Raw genomic sequence first — 14,597 nt, 5'->3', positions numbered from 1 at the left:
GGTTATCTGAAGAAGCAAGCAGTGATTCATGACAGCTCCTCCCCTGCCACACATCTTGTCAGTCTTTAAGGTGCTACTGGACTCTTGCTCTTTTCTACCAGTTCTCTAGATTAGAGTCTGCTGCTCTTAATCACTACAGCACGCTGGCTTTGGGGTCAGGAAGGAATTTTTCTCCAAGCCAGATTGGCCCAGGGATCCTGGAGGTTTTTTTTGCCTTCCTCTGGGCATAGAGCAAGGGCCACAGGGGGGAGGTAGTTGTGAATTTCCTACATTGTGCAGGGGGTTGGACTAGATGCCCCCTGAGGTTCCTTCCAGCTCTATGTTTCTATGTTCTATGTTTCAGCCATATTCATGCACCTTAAAAAAAGATTGTCCATCTTCATTTTGTGAATGCAGCATGCTATAGTATGCAGAGGACCACACCCAGTGGACATTGGGGGACCCTGTGGTAGTATCCAAAGTCCCCCAGACCCCTTCTTGGTTCAGATAGGAAGAGAGGCCCCTCTGACTCCCGTCATGCTCTGTACCTTTCCTCAAGTAGCGGCTGTGGATGCTGCCTTCCCACGGCGCCTCTCCCAGCATCGCGTAATGGGCCTTGTGCCGGCTACAGTCTGGTTTCTGTAGCCACAACTCCATGGTGGTCAGCTGGTCCTTCAGCTTGCCTGCCTGCAGGAGAAAGAGGCTTAGATGAGGCAGCTTTGGAGGAAGACAGAAGGTATAGAAAAGGATACCGGGCATCCCTGAACCCAGCTTTGCAACAGAAATGGCACAACCGCAATTAAGGGGCTGGCTCCCCTGTCATTATTACCCCGTCTTCCTCTATTGCTTCTGACAGGGTGTCCCACTTCGAGTTCATTGATGAAGTTGCCACATCGATGTTCCTGCATCTCCCTGTCCATTAATCTTTTAACATGGGAGAGAGGGACTCTGGGAATGGGTGGGGAAACGTTCCTGGTGCCTGTCATTAGGGGACAACCATTCCCCCCCAAGCACAGCCAGATCCTTCTTCTAACCGTAACGTTACTAACTTGGTACATCGAGGTCAGTACTGTCTCCTCAGACTGGCAGCGGCTCTCCAGGGTCTCAGGCAGAGAACGATCTTTCACATCACCTGCTGCCTGGTCCTTTCAGCTGCAGATGTTGGGGATTGAACCCCGGGACCTTCTGCATCACAAGCAGATGCTCTGCCACTAAGCCACGGCCCCTGTTTGGCAACCCTGCTCATGAGTGAGCGTAGCCACTGAACACAGTACTCTCATTTGCCAAATGGTGATCACCATGAAGTTTACAGCATCACGAACTGTGACTTATTTGCCATGAGCTTTAAAAGGCCAGAAAAGTGTGAACATTCTAGAACGTCAGATGCTCCCTTCAGCATGCAGGAGAGGATGAAGGGAACTTAGCTGGCTCAAAGACTGATTGACTAACTGGCTGGCGGACTGATTGGCTGGTGAAAGCAAGCAATGGAAGGCAGGGCAATATCCCACCTTCTCCTTCACGAGACTGTAGCAGATCGGGCACTCTTTGCACCGAGAGCTCTCCGGGTCAAGGAAGTAGTTCTCTTCACACTGGTCACACTTATAGCCCACGAAGCCCCTCTTGCACATGCACGTGCTGTTCTCATGGCACTGGTGGGAGACAGAACCTAAATGGGAGCAGTTGCAGGCTGGAATAAGGGAAGAATGGGCACATCAAAAGGTGACCGGTGATTTCTCAGTGACTTATTCCTGTAGAATGTTGAATAGTATCCTATTCTAGGGGATAAGAATGTAAGAAGAGTTCTGCAGGTTTAGACCAAGAGTCCATGAAGTATAGTTTTCTGTTTCTAAGAGGGGCTGGCCAGATACTTCCGGGAAGTCAACAGCCCCTCACACAAGTTAATTCCACATTATCTGAAGAACTGTCTCCTGTATCTGTAATTAACGTATGAAGTTCACTGCCACAAGAGCCAACTGCTAATTAACTTTACTGAGGGAACGTGGCTAGTTTTAGTATGAAGAGAAAGTTTCCTGTTTTATAAACCTCCATCATGTCCCCTCTTAAGGGCCACTTCATATGTTACAAAGTCCTTGTGTCTCCCACCTGTCCGGGCAACAGACAAACTCTGGAGTCCTGCGGCTGGAACGTAACTCCCAGGCACGCATAGGCCTGATGTGGATGAAGCCTTCAGTGTGTGGGGAAAGGAAGTTTCAACCTTCCATACATGGTTTTCCAAGCCTGAAATGGACCCAAGGAGCCACAGTTTGCCCCACTGGGGAGGTTGACATGTTGCCCTTCAGGACCCATAAGTTTTCCCAAATGGGAAAAAAAATGGCACGGGGGTGGGAGGAGAAAGACTAGGCCTATTCTTCCCGTTATGCCACAGTTCTGGTCCAATTTGGGCCCCTGTGTGGCTGAAAATTATCTTCTGATCATAGATCTCCCAAAGGTCTTCTGTCCACATAACTTGAGTGGGGAGACAGGGGTGGGGGGGGGCATGAGAACTTTCTGACATGCAAAGGTTAGCAGTCTTCTTTCAAAATTAAAAAGTCCCAAATACTTTAGGCTGCTCTACAGAGCTCCTTGAGCACTAAGGCTGCATTTACCAGTTCTACGGCTTTCTTGTTGAGGCAGGACGATGGTTTCCAGATTCAGCAGCCACCTGCATTCACACAGAGGCATTACCATATGGCCAATCTTACTTCCAGTCCCTTTCCTAAGAACCCCGGACACAGAATTTGTTTTATTCACATCTGCTGTATGCTGAGTAGTAATTTTCCACCTATCTACCTGCCACAACCCCAAGATCTTTCCCCTAGTTAGCCTTGGCCTCTTCAGACCCCATCAGTGAACTGAAGAAGATGGGACTTTTTTTGTTTGTTTGTTCCTATGATGCCACTTTTGGCTCCCTCCCTCCATTTGGACAGAACCTTTCCCTCCCAGCGTCTGTGTAGGTTTCCCTCATTGCAGCTGATTCTGACACCCCCACACACTTCACTTCTCTGGCTCACCAGACCAGTTATGGAGGCTAAATAATACAGACCCTGGGGGAGCACTGCCGCTCGCTTCTCCCTGCGATGAAGATGGCCCACTGATTCCTGTCTTCGGGCTCCTATTCAGTGGGGTCCATCAGAGGGCCTTCGCCCACGGCTCCTCCATTTGCCACAGGGATTTGCAGATGGAACAGCCTGACTGGAGCCCAGGAGCACCTTAGAGACTTTTCCAGAATTGGAACTTTCAAGAGTTTGAGCTCCGCTCTTCACAGCTGTGACTCTTGAAAGCTCATAGTCCGAAACGCTTGTTTGAGGCGCTCCTGGACTCAGATTGGGCTGTTCTACTGCAGACTGACGGGGCTGCCCTCTGCAACTATCTCCTTGGGAGAAAGGCTTTGTCAAAACCTTTTTGGAAGTCCAACTATAGAATGTTTCCTGGATCCCTCTTAGCCACATATTTGCTGACGTTCTTGAAGAATTTTAAAAGTTTGGAGAGGCAGGACTTCCCACTACAGAAGTCACGCTGTTGCATCTTCTTCTATGTTCCATCATCCCTGCAGGAAGAATGCTTCTACCAATTTACCAGGGACAGGTCAGCCCAGTATTTTCCTGCATCCTCTGCCCCCACCAGGAAACGGACAGCAGAATCAGCCCTGCAGGGTATGGCAGTTTGCTGGGGTGTGTGTGGCAGCTTTGGGGGTGTCACAGGAATGCATAAAATCATTCACCATTTATGTCTACCTCCATGGAGAGCGCCATTTGAATTTTCCTCCTCAAGTGCCTTGGGATTTTGGTCTGTGGGCCACGGGGGTTCTCTGGGTGTGCAGGGGAGTCTCTAGCCCCCCCCCCCCATGCTTCTGGATGGATGGAGCATGGCTCAAACTCTGACCAAGACTAAACTTTGTGCCAGGGTTCCCTGGTTGAACTGGAACCTAATCCTGAGTCTTCCTATGTCCCATTTTAGTTAGAGGTTTAGATTCAGTAGCATTGTAGAGAACACCATCCAAAGATGTGAAGGCAATTGTCCCGGCACTGACATTACCTCGGCATCCCTGGAAGGAGAAACCGAAGAATCCCGTCTGGCACCGGTCACATGACAGCCCTTCCACACCTGGCCGGCAGACACATTGCCCTGTGAGTGGGTGGCAGTGGCTGTGCTGGGACCCCACCGGGTGGCATTTGCAACTGGAAGAGAGACAGAAAGGGAGGATGTGTTTGACATAATTAGATTATCCGGGGGGGGGGGCAACTGAGCTCCAGAAGCCGGCCAGAGGTTAAAGGGCTGCTGGGATGTTAGCTTCCCCTTCTCTTCCAGCAAAGGGAAGATCAGCCTTGGTTCATGAAAGGGGATCTTGCTTGCTGGATCTGACCAAGGATCTATCTACTTCAGCATCTTCCTTGTAACAGTGGCCAGCCAGATGTTTCCAGGAACCTCAGAGGCAGGACCTGACGGCAACAACCCATCCTTGTTTTTGCATCCTCCAGGAGTTGGCATGCATTCCTGATTCTAGGCTTGGAGGTTCCATTATCTATCATGGATAATACCTGAACTCTCCCTAGAAACTAAAATGACTAAATTGAGACTATCGTATTTTGGTCACATTATGAGAAGATAAGAGTCACTGGAAGAACACAATAATGCAAAGAAAAGTTGAAGGCAGCAGGAAAAGAGAAGACCCAACAAGAGATGGGTGGACCCAGTAAAGGAAGCCATGATCCTCAGTTAGCAAGACCTGAGCAAGGCTGTTAATGATATGATGTGTTGGAGTCCATTAATTCACAAGGTTGCCTTAAATTGGAAGCAACTTGGTGGCACTTAATTTACACACACACACATACACACACACTACCCACTCTGGACTAATCTTCCAGGAATGTATCCCCGTGTTAATTAATATGCAAAGAAGAACATAAGAACATAAGAGAAGCCAATGTTGGATCAGGCCAGTGGCCCATCCAGTCCAACATTCTGTATCACACAGTGGCCAAAAATACCAGGGGCCACCAGGAGGTCCAGCAGTGGGGCCAGGACACCAGAAGCCCTCCCACTGTACTGAAACTTCTCAAAGAACAAAGTTGGAGTCCAGCGGCACCTTTAAGACCAACAAAGTTTTATTCAAGGTATAAGCTTTTGTGTGCACGCACACTTCTTCTGTATCTGAAGAAGTGTATATGCACAAGAAATTTTATAGCCTGAATAAAACTCTGTTGGTCTTAAAGGTGCCGTTGAACTCAAACTTTGTTCTGCTGCTTCAGACCAACAAGGCTGCCCACCTGAACGAAACTTCTCAAAGTACATTCATGATTTGTGTTGTTAAATTTGTTGTGTAATCAAGGGGTGGCCTCAACCCTCTCGAGTCAGCAGAAGGGTCCTTGCACCAAAAAATGTGTCACTGTTAGTGGAATAGATCTGCGGGATCCGATCCAGGAAGTTTATCATGAGGACCAATCAGTCACAATAGAAAAGTAAAGAGAATATCCCACTTTGTTCTCCCAAGACCAATCAGCAGTAGACTCAAGTTCAAAGTTATATACACACAATTTGCCTCCTTGATCCTTTCAAAACATTCCTGACAAGGACAGTAAAGCATCATCTTTATTAGGAGCAACCCAAAATTTCAACGCAGTACGAGCTTTCAACTCTACCAGGGTTCTTTGTTAGGGTGGGTGAAAACCCAACCAGAAAACACTCAGTCTAGGGGTTGGAGGGATGGGAGGGAAGAAAAAATGAAAGCCATTAATGGCTAAGATGGGAGGACCAGTCTTGGATTTGCAGCTATCTAAAGATGCAAAAGAGGAGAAATTCCACAGGCCAAATTAGATGAGGCTGCATCTGCCCTGCAGAATTTATTAAATCTGTAAAGAACGCTTCCTGCATTCCATTCAAGGACAGATTGTGGCTTCCATCATGTTCAGAAACATGTTGTTTCTCCCCCCCCCCCCTCTGTTTTTCCAAATGCCTAAAAACCAGCCTGGAAAAGAGTTTCTAGTGAGCTCTTCACGCTAAGTTGTGCTTTTGATTGGCTCAGAGGTTTTATTTTACTTCCCTCGCACGGAATAGTTTAGACTTGCGTTTCTTCTGACGTTTGTTTTTGTTGGATAACACTTGCTGGGCAAATTTCAAGTAGGACACTGGTCCGTGCGTGAGCACAAGATCTGACTGTTCTGGCCAAATCCCAAAGGCTTAGAAATTGACCACAGACAGGAAACACTCTTCTGCCTCCGTGGGGTTATGCCACAAAAAGAGCTTTTGCTCTTCTAAAGGATGCCCACCGTGGCGTCCCAAGTTCAAAAGTATAGCACTTGTGATGAAGTCATACCAAGAGGAGAAGATTAATTCCCCATCAGTCAGTCAGTAAAGGCTAAGCGGACAGTGTGGGGATGTGGGGGAGAGAGGGTCCGACTGGGACACTGGAGGGCGACTCAGTTTCAAACACAAGTTAAGGGGTGCTGTGTAACTCTTACCCCTTTCCTGTACTTACAGCCTTTGCTTTGGGACATGTAAAATGATCATTAAGACAGGATGGACCTCTGAGCATGTCCAAAGTGCTTTTCTTCATTATTTATTTATTTAGAAAAATGTTATGCTGAGGCAGCTTACAAAACAAAAAAAATAACAACATAAAACATATAGGAATTATCAATTAAAATCCAGCATCAAAAGCCTATCCAGAGCTTAAAACACTGAGCAGTTTACAATGAATTTAACAATGTTCAGGCTAAGGGCACTATGCAAATGGTGTTTTTAAAGAGTCAGCCTCTAATTAATAGCCTGAGTAAACTGAAACATTTTGGCCTAGTGCCTAAAAGTGAGCAAGCTCCAAGGGGAAGAGCCTTTCACAAAGTGAACTGCCGCTACTGAAAAAGCCCTGTCTCTGGCCTGGTTGCCACCAGACTTATTCCTGAAGGCGGGGACACAGAGAGCCAGGCTGGAGAGGCAGATCTGAAGCACCAGGCCGGACAAGGTGGGAGGAGGAGGAGGCAATCCTTCAGCTGCCAGACCCACACCCTCAGCTCCTTATCTCCCAGAGGCCTTTTCTGCAGAGATCCCTCTTCCCCTGCCACACTCCGGTTACCTCTTGCAGCCAATTCCCGTCTGCAGAGCATAATAACCCTCCTGGCACCGGCTGCAATCCCTCCCGGTCACATGTGGGAGGCAGGGGCACTGCCCTGTGACGTTGTGGCAGGCCTCCAGTCCATGGATTGAGCCTCCGAGGTTACAGGCGCAGTCTAGGAGGCAAGACAGAAACAGCAGGGTCTGACGATGCAGCAAGCGGCTGGTTTGAAAAGAGTTGCCTGGGCCCGGGATTCTGATGCTGCAGCTGATGCTGGCTGCCTTGCCCGGAGGGAAGAAGAGCTTTTTTTTGGGGGGGGGGGGGTACCACCTGCCCAACCCAGACTGAGGCCTCACGGCTTTTTTTAAAGGACTACAGCTGCTTCTAAAATAATGTCAGCAGTCCCAGGATGGACCCGTGGCCACCGTCACATTTCGCTTGGCTCTAAGTTTCTTGCCTCTTTCTTGGAGGAGATTTGCCTTTTCCCTTCTACCTCTGCAATGGGAAGGACTAGAGACTTACTTTTTAAAAAATGAAACCTGAGAATTCAGAGAACCTGTTACACATACCGTTATACCATCATATCAGTATAATGATATTCAGTTGCCTGTTAAGATGAAAAAGAAAGAGGTCTCCTGGTGGTGGTGGGTGGGAGGAATCTCTGCCCACGGGGACAGTGTCAGGGAAAATGGCTGCCATGTGGGCACAGGAGAGTCTCAGCTTCCCACCCCCACAGGCACCAATCCAGGCCTACTGTGATCGTTTCCAGAACTTTGCAGCAAAACAGGTTTCAGAAAGATCAGAGAACAGCCGGGGGAAGCCTGAGAGGCACATGAATGCACCATGAGGCTGTGGGGAAGCAGAACACCCCCACCCCCCCAACAGCGTTGAGCCTGGGGCAGACAACCTGTGCAGAAATTGCTTTTGCATTGCTTTGTGTTTTAGAACACGATACTGGAACATATTAGGTTTGCATTCCAATTTCAAGACGAGGTGAACAGTGTGGTTCTTGTTGTTGTTAAAGCTGAGTGTCCTCAAGCATGTGCAGAGTGCTTTTCCTCTCTCTCCCACAGACAGCTCGCCCCTGTCTTGGCTCATGAGGCGGCTTCTAGATCAGTAGGGGCATGTTCAGTAGGGTCAGCACCAGCCTACCCTAGGTTGGGGCAGCTACCGGTCCCACTGCCGCCAACCCCCGTGCAGCCACACACCTTCCCCCACCTGCTCACAAGTGCTCCACTACCCATGCTGATGGCAAAGCGCACTGGAGAACAGCATGCAGGTGCCGCATGGCAGCTGTGCTCTTGGCTGCTGTGGTAACGGGGTATCAACTATGTGCACTGTGTCTAGTGTCACCAGGCAAAGGGCACGCAAGTGGTCAGGGGAGCTGTGAGTGGAAGTGGTGGGAAGACTTGCAGGCAGGGAAAGGACACACAGGCAAGTTGGGGGCTAGGGGGGGTAGAAAGGGAGGTGCAGCCAGTGGGGTCTGGTGGTAAGAAGACAAGGTGTTATGTATTGAGCTGGAGCTGTACTTGCTTGGGGATGCATAACAATAGCTTGCTAGGATCCTAGAATGGACCAGTAGGGTGACAGGGATCCTAGAGTAACCCAATTGGGAAACAATGTAGTGTAAATAGCCTATAGTTGGGAGTGTGGTGTGTTTTGGGTGTAACCTTTTTCAGGCATAAATACCTGGCTTCGGCCAGGGGTTTCTCAGTCTTCTTTCTCTTGCTGAATCACTAATAAACTATGAGCTGATCACTTGAACGCATCTGAACCCAGTATATTTCACAAGGGGTCCGTGGAAGTTCTCTGCCCTCTCAAAGCCTGAAGCCAGCCTTGACATCCATTTTAGAAATATGAAAAGCAGAAAATTAAACCCTGGCCGAAACACTGGTCAAATGTTTCAAGGGTGGCTCTTGGGCAGGGCTGAAAGTCCGTACTCACGAGCACACTTCCTGGCAGGGCTGGTGGTGAGCGGATTCCCATAGAAGCCCTCTGGGCAGCTCTCACAGTGGTCCCCTGCAGTGTTGTACAAGCAGCGCAGACACCGGCCTAAGACAGGGTCGCAGTTGCCGACGGCATTGAGGTCCACGTTGTCATTGCATGCACAGGGACTGCAAGGGCGGATCAGGCCGTTCCTTCCCAGGGGGTCTCCGAAAAAGCCATCGTCACATAGCTCGCAGAGTCTCCCTGGAAAACGAACCAGAACAGGTTGGGTTTTGACCAAGGCACCACTAGACTACAAGCGACATTGGAGTTCTGTGACTGGAACTCCAAATGTGTTATTATTTGGGCCTAAAACACATCTTTAGGTGGACAGGATTCATGTGGATTGGGGCAAGGGGAGCAGAGCTGAATTCTTTCCACACATGCCTTTCCCTTTCTCAGAAATGGCCCCCTCCCAGTTATTTTAAGCCTAGGTGGGGGAAAAGACAGTCAAAACAGAGGCGGAGAAGAGGAGGACAAGGAGGAAGAAGTTGATACCGAGGAGGATTCATTTGAACAGGAGGAGGCCAAAGTAAAAGAATCCTCAAAAAGAAAAGAAAAGAGTAAGCCAACTAAGACACCTTATCACATGCTAACCAGGTTTAAATACAGGAGTAGGGGGGAAAGTAACAAAAAATAAGTATGGAGCAAAAAACCCTTAAACTCCTATCGTTGAATGTTAATGGGCTGAACAGCCTGCAAAAAAGGAAAAAAATTTCCATCAACTAAACAAACTTCAGTTGGATATTACATGTTTGCAAGAGACGCATAAAAAAAAGAAAGATGTTAAATCCCTGCAATGTAAAAAATTAGGCACAGCATTTATAGCCTCAGATGAGCAGAAAAAAAAGAGGAGTAGTGATATATATGAAAGACTACTTAAACCTGAAATTAATTTATACAGCAGAGGATGGTAGAATAGTAGCTATACTAATAATAAAAAATGGAAAAGAAATATTAGTAGTGAATATATATGCCCCCAACCAAAGTCAAGAAAGCTTCTTTAAAGCTCTACTGTGGCTGTGGTCACACAGAACAGTAGCCACGCTAGAGAGACGGAAGATAGGCGGATTTTCCAGGCGTGATCTCACCGCCGCATCTGGGAAGCGTAGAGCTCAACTGAGGCTTCACTCCAAAGATGCATGGCAAAAAACTAGTACCTCGGAGGTACTAGTTTCCGGAAACCGCCCATGTCCCCTCGCAAACAGGTCATTCCCCCCCACCCCAAGGCTCCACGGATGCGCACAAGCACCCAACGGAGCATGCACACACTTCAGTTTAAAAAAGTAAAACAAAAAAACAACAACCCCGTTTGCCTCCCCGCCCCGCTTCTTTGCCTGTGGTGTGATCGCCACCTCCCCCATGGCCATGGGACCTCAACCGGACGTCTGATCTCGCAGTCACACGTTAGTTTGCCCCTGGGCAAACAGCCACACTCCCCCCCCCGCATTTTCCTGGCCATGTGGCCGGGGCCATAGAATGTTAAATGAGTTGGAAGTGGATAATATTTGTATGATAGGGGATTATAATGCAGTACTAAACCCGACAATGGATAGAAAAAGCCACAGGAAAAAAAATAAAAAAGGCAAAGTATTACCTAAAAGTTTCATGCAACTAGTGGAAGAATATAGTATGATTGACTTTTGGCCCCCCCCCCCGGTTTATCTCGCATGTCTTCCTCCTCAGGAGTCCTGAGGAAAAGAGGAGTTGGAATCGGAACAGCCAGAGACTGGCACATAGAGCGTAGCACATTTGCCACAGACACAAGTGCCCAAAAGCACTCTATTATCCTCCTAATGAATATCTATACAAGGCTGAAAGTGGTCTGGAAAAGGCTGTATACTGCTTTTGTGCCATTACTGCTGCAGTTCAAAGAGGCAGTGGAGGTTTTTTTAAACCAACCCAAAGCCTGACAAGCCTGTTTACCAAAACGAGAAAACAAGATGAGCGAAGACACCAAGAGCTGAAACCCCTGATTCTAAGTGCCTTCAGAGCTCTGAAAAATGCTGCTCTGCTTTCCACCGAATCAACCAGCATGCCCTTTGGCCACAAGGAATTCAACAACGAGAACCACTCTTTTTTGTGTTTTAATGTCTGCAATCCTTAAATGGTTTTAGAACGTCTATTCCACCCACAAAGGGAGCATGGTATATTTTCCCTTCCACCCCCAAAAGCTTTCCCATTCCATACTGCCTCTAAATCCTGCAAACAAAACATTTTCAAAATTCAGCATGTGTGCCTAAATTTGACCATCCGGTTCCTGGAATTTCAGGTCGCCATGGAAAGAGAGGCAGACAGGAGAATGGTGGAAGGGGAAAGGCATGGGCAGGTTCCCGAGCTTTGCTTCCCAATGCAGAGGACTAGGAACTTAAAGAAGCCCTTTGATTTTGAAAGGATTCTGGTTCCTGTGCAGCATGGCAGAGTTCCTGTGTGGCAACATCACATGTGCAAGCAACACCTAACAGAAATGCCCTTGAGCATGCTTTAAAACACTGGTGATGGATATGCCGTTTCTGCCATTTTTCTGCGGGTATAATAGACTCTCTCCAGGCCATCGAACCCACCTCTCTGTCCTGGCGGGCAGTGCGTGCAGACCACCTCTCCACTGCCTGGGAGGGCCGTGCAAGGAGTCTGGCCCGGGCAAGGGCAAGGCTTGCAGTCATCAGGATGATCAAGGAAGGGGTTGCCATGGAAACCGGGAATGCAGCGCTCACAGGAAGCCCCTTCCGTGTTGTGCAGGCAGCGGCACAGTCCTGTGGGAGGGAGGAACCAGAAGGAAAGGCAGTTCGAGGCTCTCCTGGCCCCAGCTAATGTTTCCAGAAAGGATGTAACAGACGACGGACATTTTAGGACTGACCAACAGTCCTAGTATGGTGGCTGTTTCCAGCAGTCTGTTTCCCTCTTCCTTTTCCTCCACCCTGCTTCATAGTTTTGTCCGCTCAGCCAGATCGTCCCTGTTAGTGGGTTGTAGAAAACAAAACAATCGTTCCTCTCCTGTCCAACATCACAGAAATGAAATGTCTGCTGCAAAACAAGCAAGCTTGTTCAATGCCCTCAGAAAGGCTCAGCTGCCGATAAACTCTGGGCTTCTGCACATTCTCATCTTCCTTGCTTGTAAATTCCTGGGGTTTTTTTTTTGGGGGGGGGGATCTGTTCTGTACATGTTTTGCTCCCTCTAGTGGTCAATTAGACAGGTTTATTTCCAGCCTATCTCCCTGCAGTTTAAATCTGCAGGGAGATAGGCTAGATATGAACAGGTGTAGTATTAAATCAACCACTAGAGGGAGCAAAACACATGTGGAACAGGACCCCCCCTGTTCTGCACCATTTTGCTCCCTCTGTTGGTCAATTTGATATTACATCAGTTTATGCCCTGCATAAAAACCTGCAGTTTAAATCTGCAGTGAGATATGCTGAACATAAACCGATGTAATATCGAATCAGCCACTAGAGGGAGCAAAGCCTGTGGAACAGACCCCCCCCCCCGAAGAAACAGGAACTTACATGTGAGGAAACTGAGAATGCACACACACACAAAGCACTCTATCGATGCAAAGTTTCTGTGCCGTTTGAGTTCCTGCAAACCATCAGTTGCTTCACACTGTAAAACAAATGAAAAGAGTTTAAAAAAAGAAACAGCGCCCTTTTCAAAACGGATGCAGCCTATGAACGTCTCAGATGTCGAGTCCCACAAAACCATGAGATGGAGCCTGCTTTGGTTTGTAGCTTCACAACTCAGGCCTGGCTCCAGACAGAGGAAAGCTGTTTTCAATCCAAAATCCAAACTGTATTGGAAATAATCAACAACACATTTTCTGCAGGCGGACAGCAGTGGTGTGTCGCCCAGACACAGATTTAGGAAAGAGTTCAAGGGATATTTATATTTTTAAATGTAAAAACCCACCAAGAATAAAACTGGAAGGGCACCAACAACCCCCCCCCCAGACATAAAAGTCCATTGTAACCCATTTGTTCCTGAGAGTTCAGTCTACCTTAAGACAGGCTTGGGAGGTAGACTGGTTTTGCTGCACTAGGGTAAACGACTCTGGGTTGGTGAAGGGCGGGAGATGGGGGGGGGGCAGAGTCAAGGGAGGGAGGGTGGGGCTTGAGGGGGAGAGGGACCTCGATGGGGTGTAATTCCAGAGACCCCACCCTCCAAAGCATCCATTTTCTTCACAGGAACTGATCTCTGCAGTCTGGAGAAATCAGTTGTAATTCCAGATTTCTTGGTCCCACCTGGAGGAAGGCAACCCTATGCCAGACCTATGTTGCAAATAGGAACAGGGCTGGCCTATGTTGCAAATAGGAACAGGGCTGTCCATTCTCGCCACCTGAGAGACTGCCTGGGGTTGCATGAGGAGGGCGCCCAGGGGCTCAGCTCAGGCACAGCTGTCAATGGCGTGGGAGGGGCATTCCCTCCTGGGCACACACCACAGCTGCCACTGCCATCGCCATCATCACCTGGGTGAAAGCCCTACTTGCCAACCTCTATGTGGTGTTTGGTTTTCTGAAAGTTTAGAGCCTCTATTATTCAAGCCAGCTGGAATTGGTATAGACGGCTGTATACAGTCAAGAGAAATAGGTAGAGCTTGGTGCTCCATCACTGGAGGTGGCCTGACGAAGTCCTGGAAGGAAATGGATGGGAACCTGGGCGGTCCGTCGCCACACCTCTTAGCAGCTGTGTTTTGTGGACATCTATCAACTGTTACTCCTCTTAGTTTTGTGGACACTTATTAAGGTAAAGGTAAAGGTTCCCTTGCTCGAAAGCCAGTTGAATCCGACTCTAGGGTTGCGGTGCTCAAAGCAGTTTCAAAGCCGAAGAGCCAGCGCTGTCCGAAGACGTCTCCGTGGTCATGTGGCCGGCATGACTAAACACCAAGGCGCACGGAACGCTGTTCCCTTCCCACCGAAGTGGTACCTATTTATCTACTTGCAATTTCTTGCTTTCAAACTGCTAGGTTGGCAGGAGCTGGAACTAGAGACAGGAGCTCACCCTGTCTTGCAGCACCCGGGTCTTGAACCGCTGAACTACTGACCTTCCACAGCCTGCAGTTCAGCGTCTTAACCACTTGAGCCACTGCAGCTCCGGACACTTATTACCTATTAGGAATTTGTTGAACTGCATTGGACTATTTACATTGGTGTCTTTGGAATGGATATGAATGGTTATTTAGAGTACTACACTGTTAATATAAGAATGTTTTGAATTAAGTGTCAAGTATTTTTGGGTACAGTGTTACAGTTTTTGACTGTGTTGCTATAGGCACTACGCTCTTTGCTGTACTTCCATTTATTTATTCTAAACCTCCATGTGGGGGCTGGAGATCTCCTGGACTTACAACTGACCGCCAGACGACAGAGATCAGCTCCCCTGCAGAAAGCACCTGCTCTGGAGGGTGGACCCTAGGCGTCACCTCCCAGCGGAGATCCTCCCCAGGCTCCACCCGGACTGCAAGCGGAGTCCCTGAGACAGTCCTGCAGGAGCCAGCCCGGGGCGCACACCGGAGCCAGCCTGGCGCAGGGGCTAAAGGGGCGGACTAGGACCTGGGAGACCCCTGTCTGAGTCCCCACTCGTGCCGCGGAA

At 48.7% G+C, this 14,597-nt stretch overlaps 1 protein-coding gene across 1 annotated transcript in view; it reads right to left on the bottom strand.

The window, feature by feature from the left end:
* Window positions 1-14,597, bottom strand: part of LAMC3 (laminin subunit gamma 3) — a 109,020-nt gene that overhangs the window by 31,836 nt on the left and 62,587 nt on the right. Inside the window, exons 13-18 of the mRNA XM_015409480.1 lie at window positions 11,578-11,766; window positions 8,972-9,217; window positions 7,049-7,202; window positions 4,015-4,157; window positions 1,488-1,666; window positions 528-666 (exon numbers count right to left, since the gene is read on the bottom strand). Of these exons, the coding sequence (XP_015264966.1) occupies window positions 528-666; window positions 1,488-1,666; window positions 4,015-4,157; window positions 7,049-7,202; window positions 8,972-9,217; window positions 11,578-11,766 (1,050 nt within the window). The remainder of the gene's footprint in view (window positions 1-527; window positions 667-1,487; window positions 1,667-4,014; window positions 4,158-7,048; window positions 7,203-8,971; window positions 9,218-11,577; window positions 11,767-14,597) is intronic.

Source organism: Gekko japonicus, unplaced genomic scaffold (assembly GCF_001447785.1).
Source record: "Gekko japonicus isolate JY-2015 unplaced genomic scaffold, Gekko_japonicus_V1.1 scaffold920, whole genome shotgun sequence".
NCBI classification, from domain to species: Eukaryota; Metazoa; Chordata; class Lepidosauria; order Squamata; family Gekkonidae; genus Gekko; species Gekko japonicus.
The sequence above is the reverse complement of the archived record's forward strand: the minus strand, read 5'-3'. Positions and strand labels throughout refer to the sequence as shown.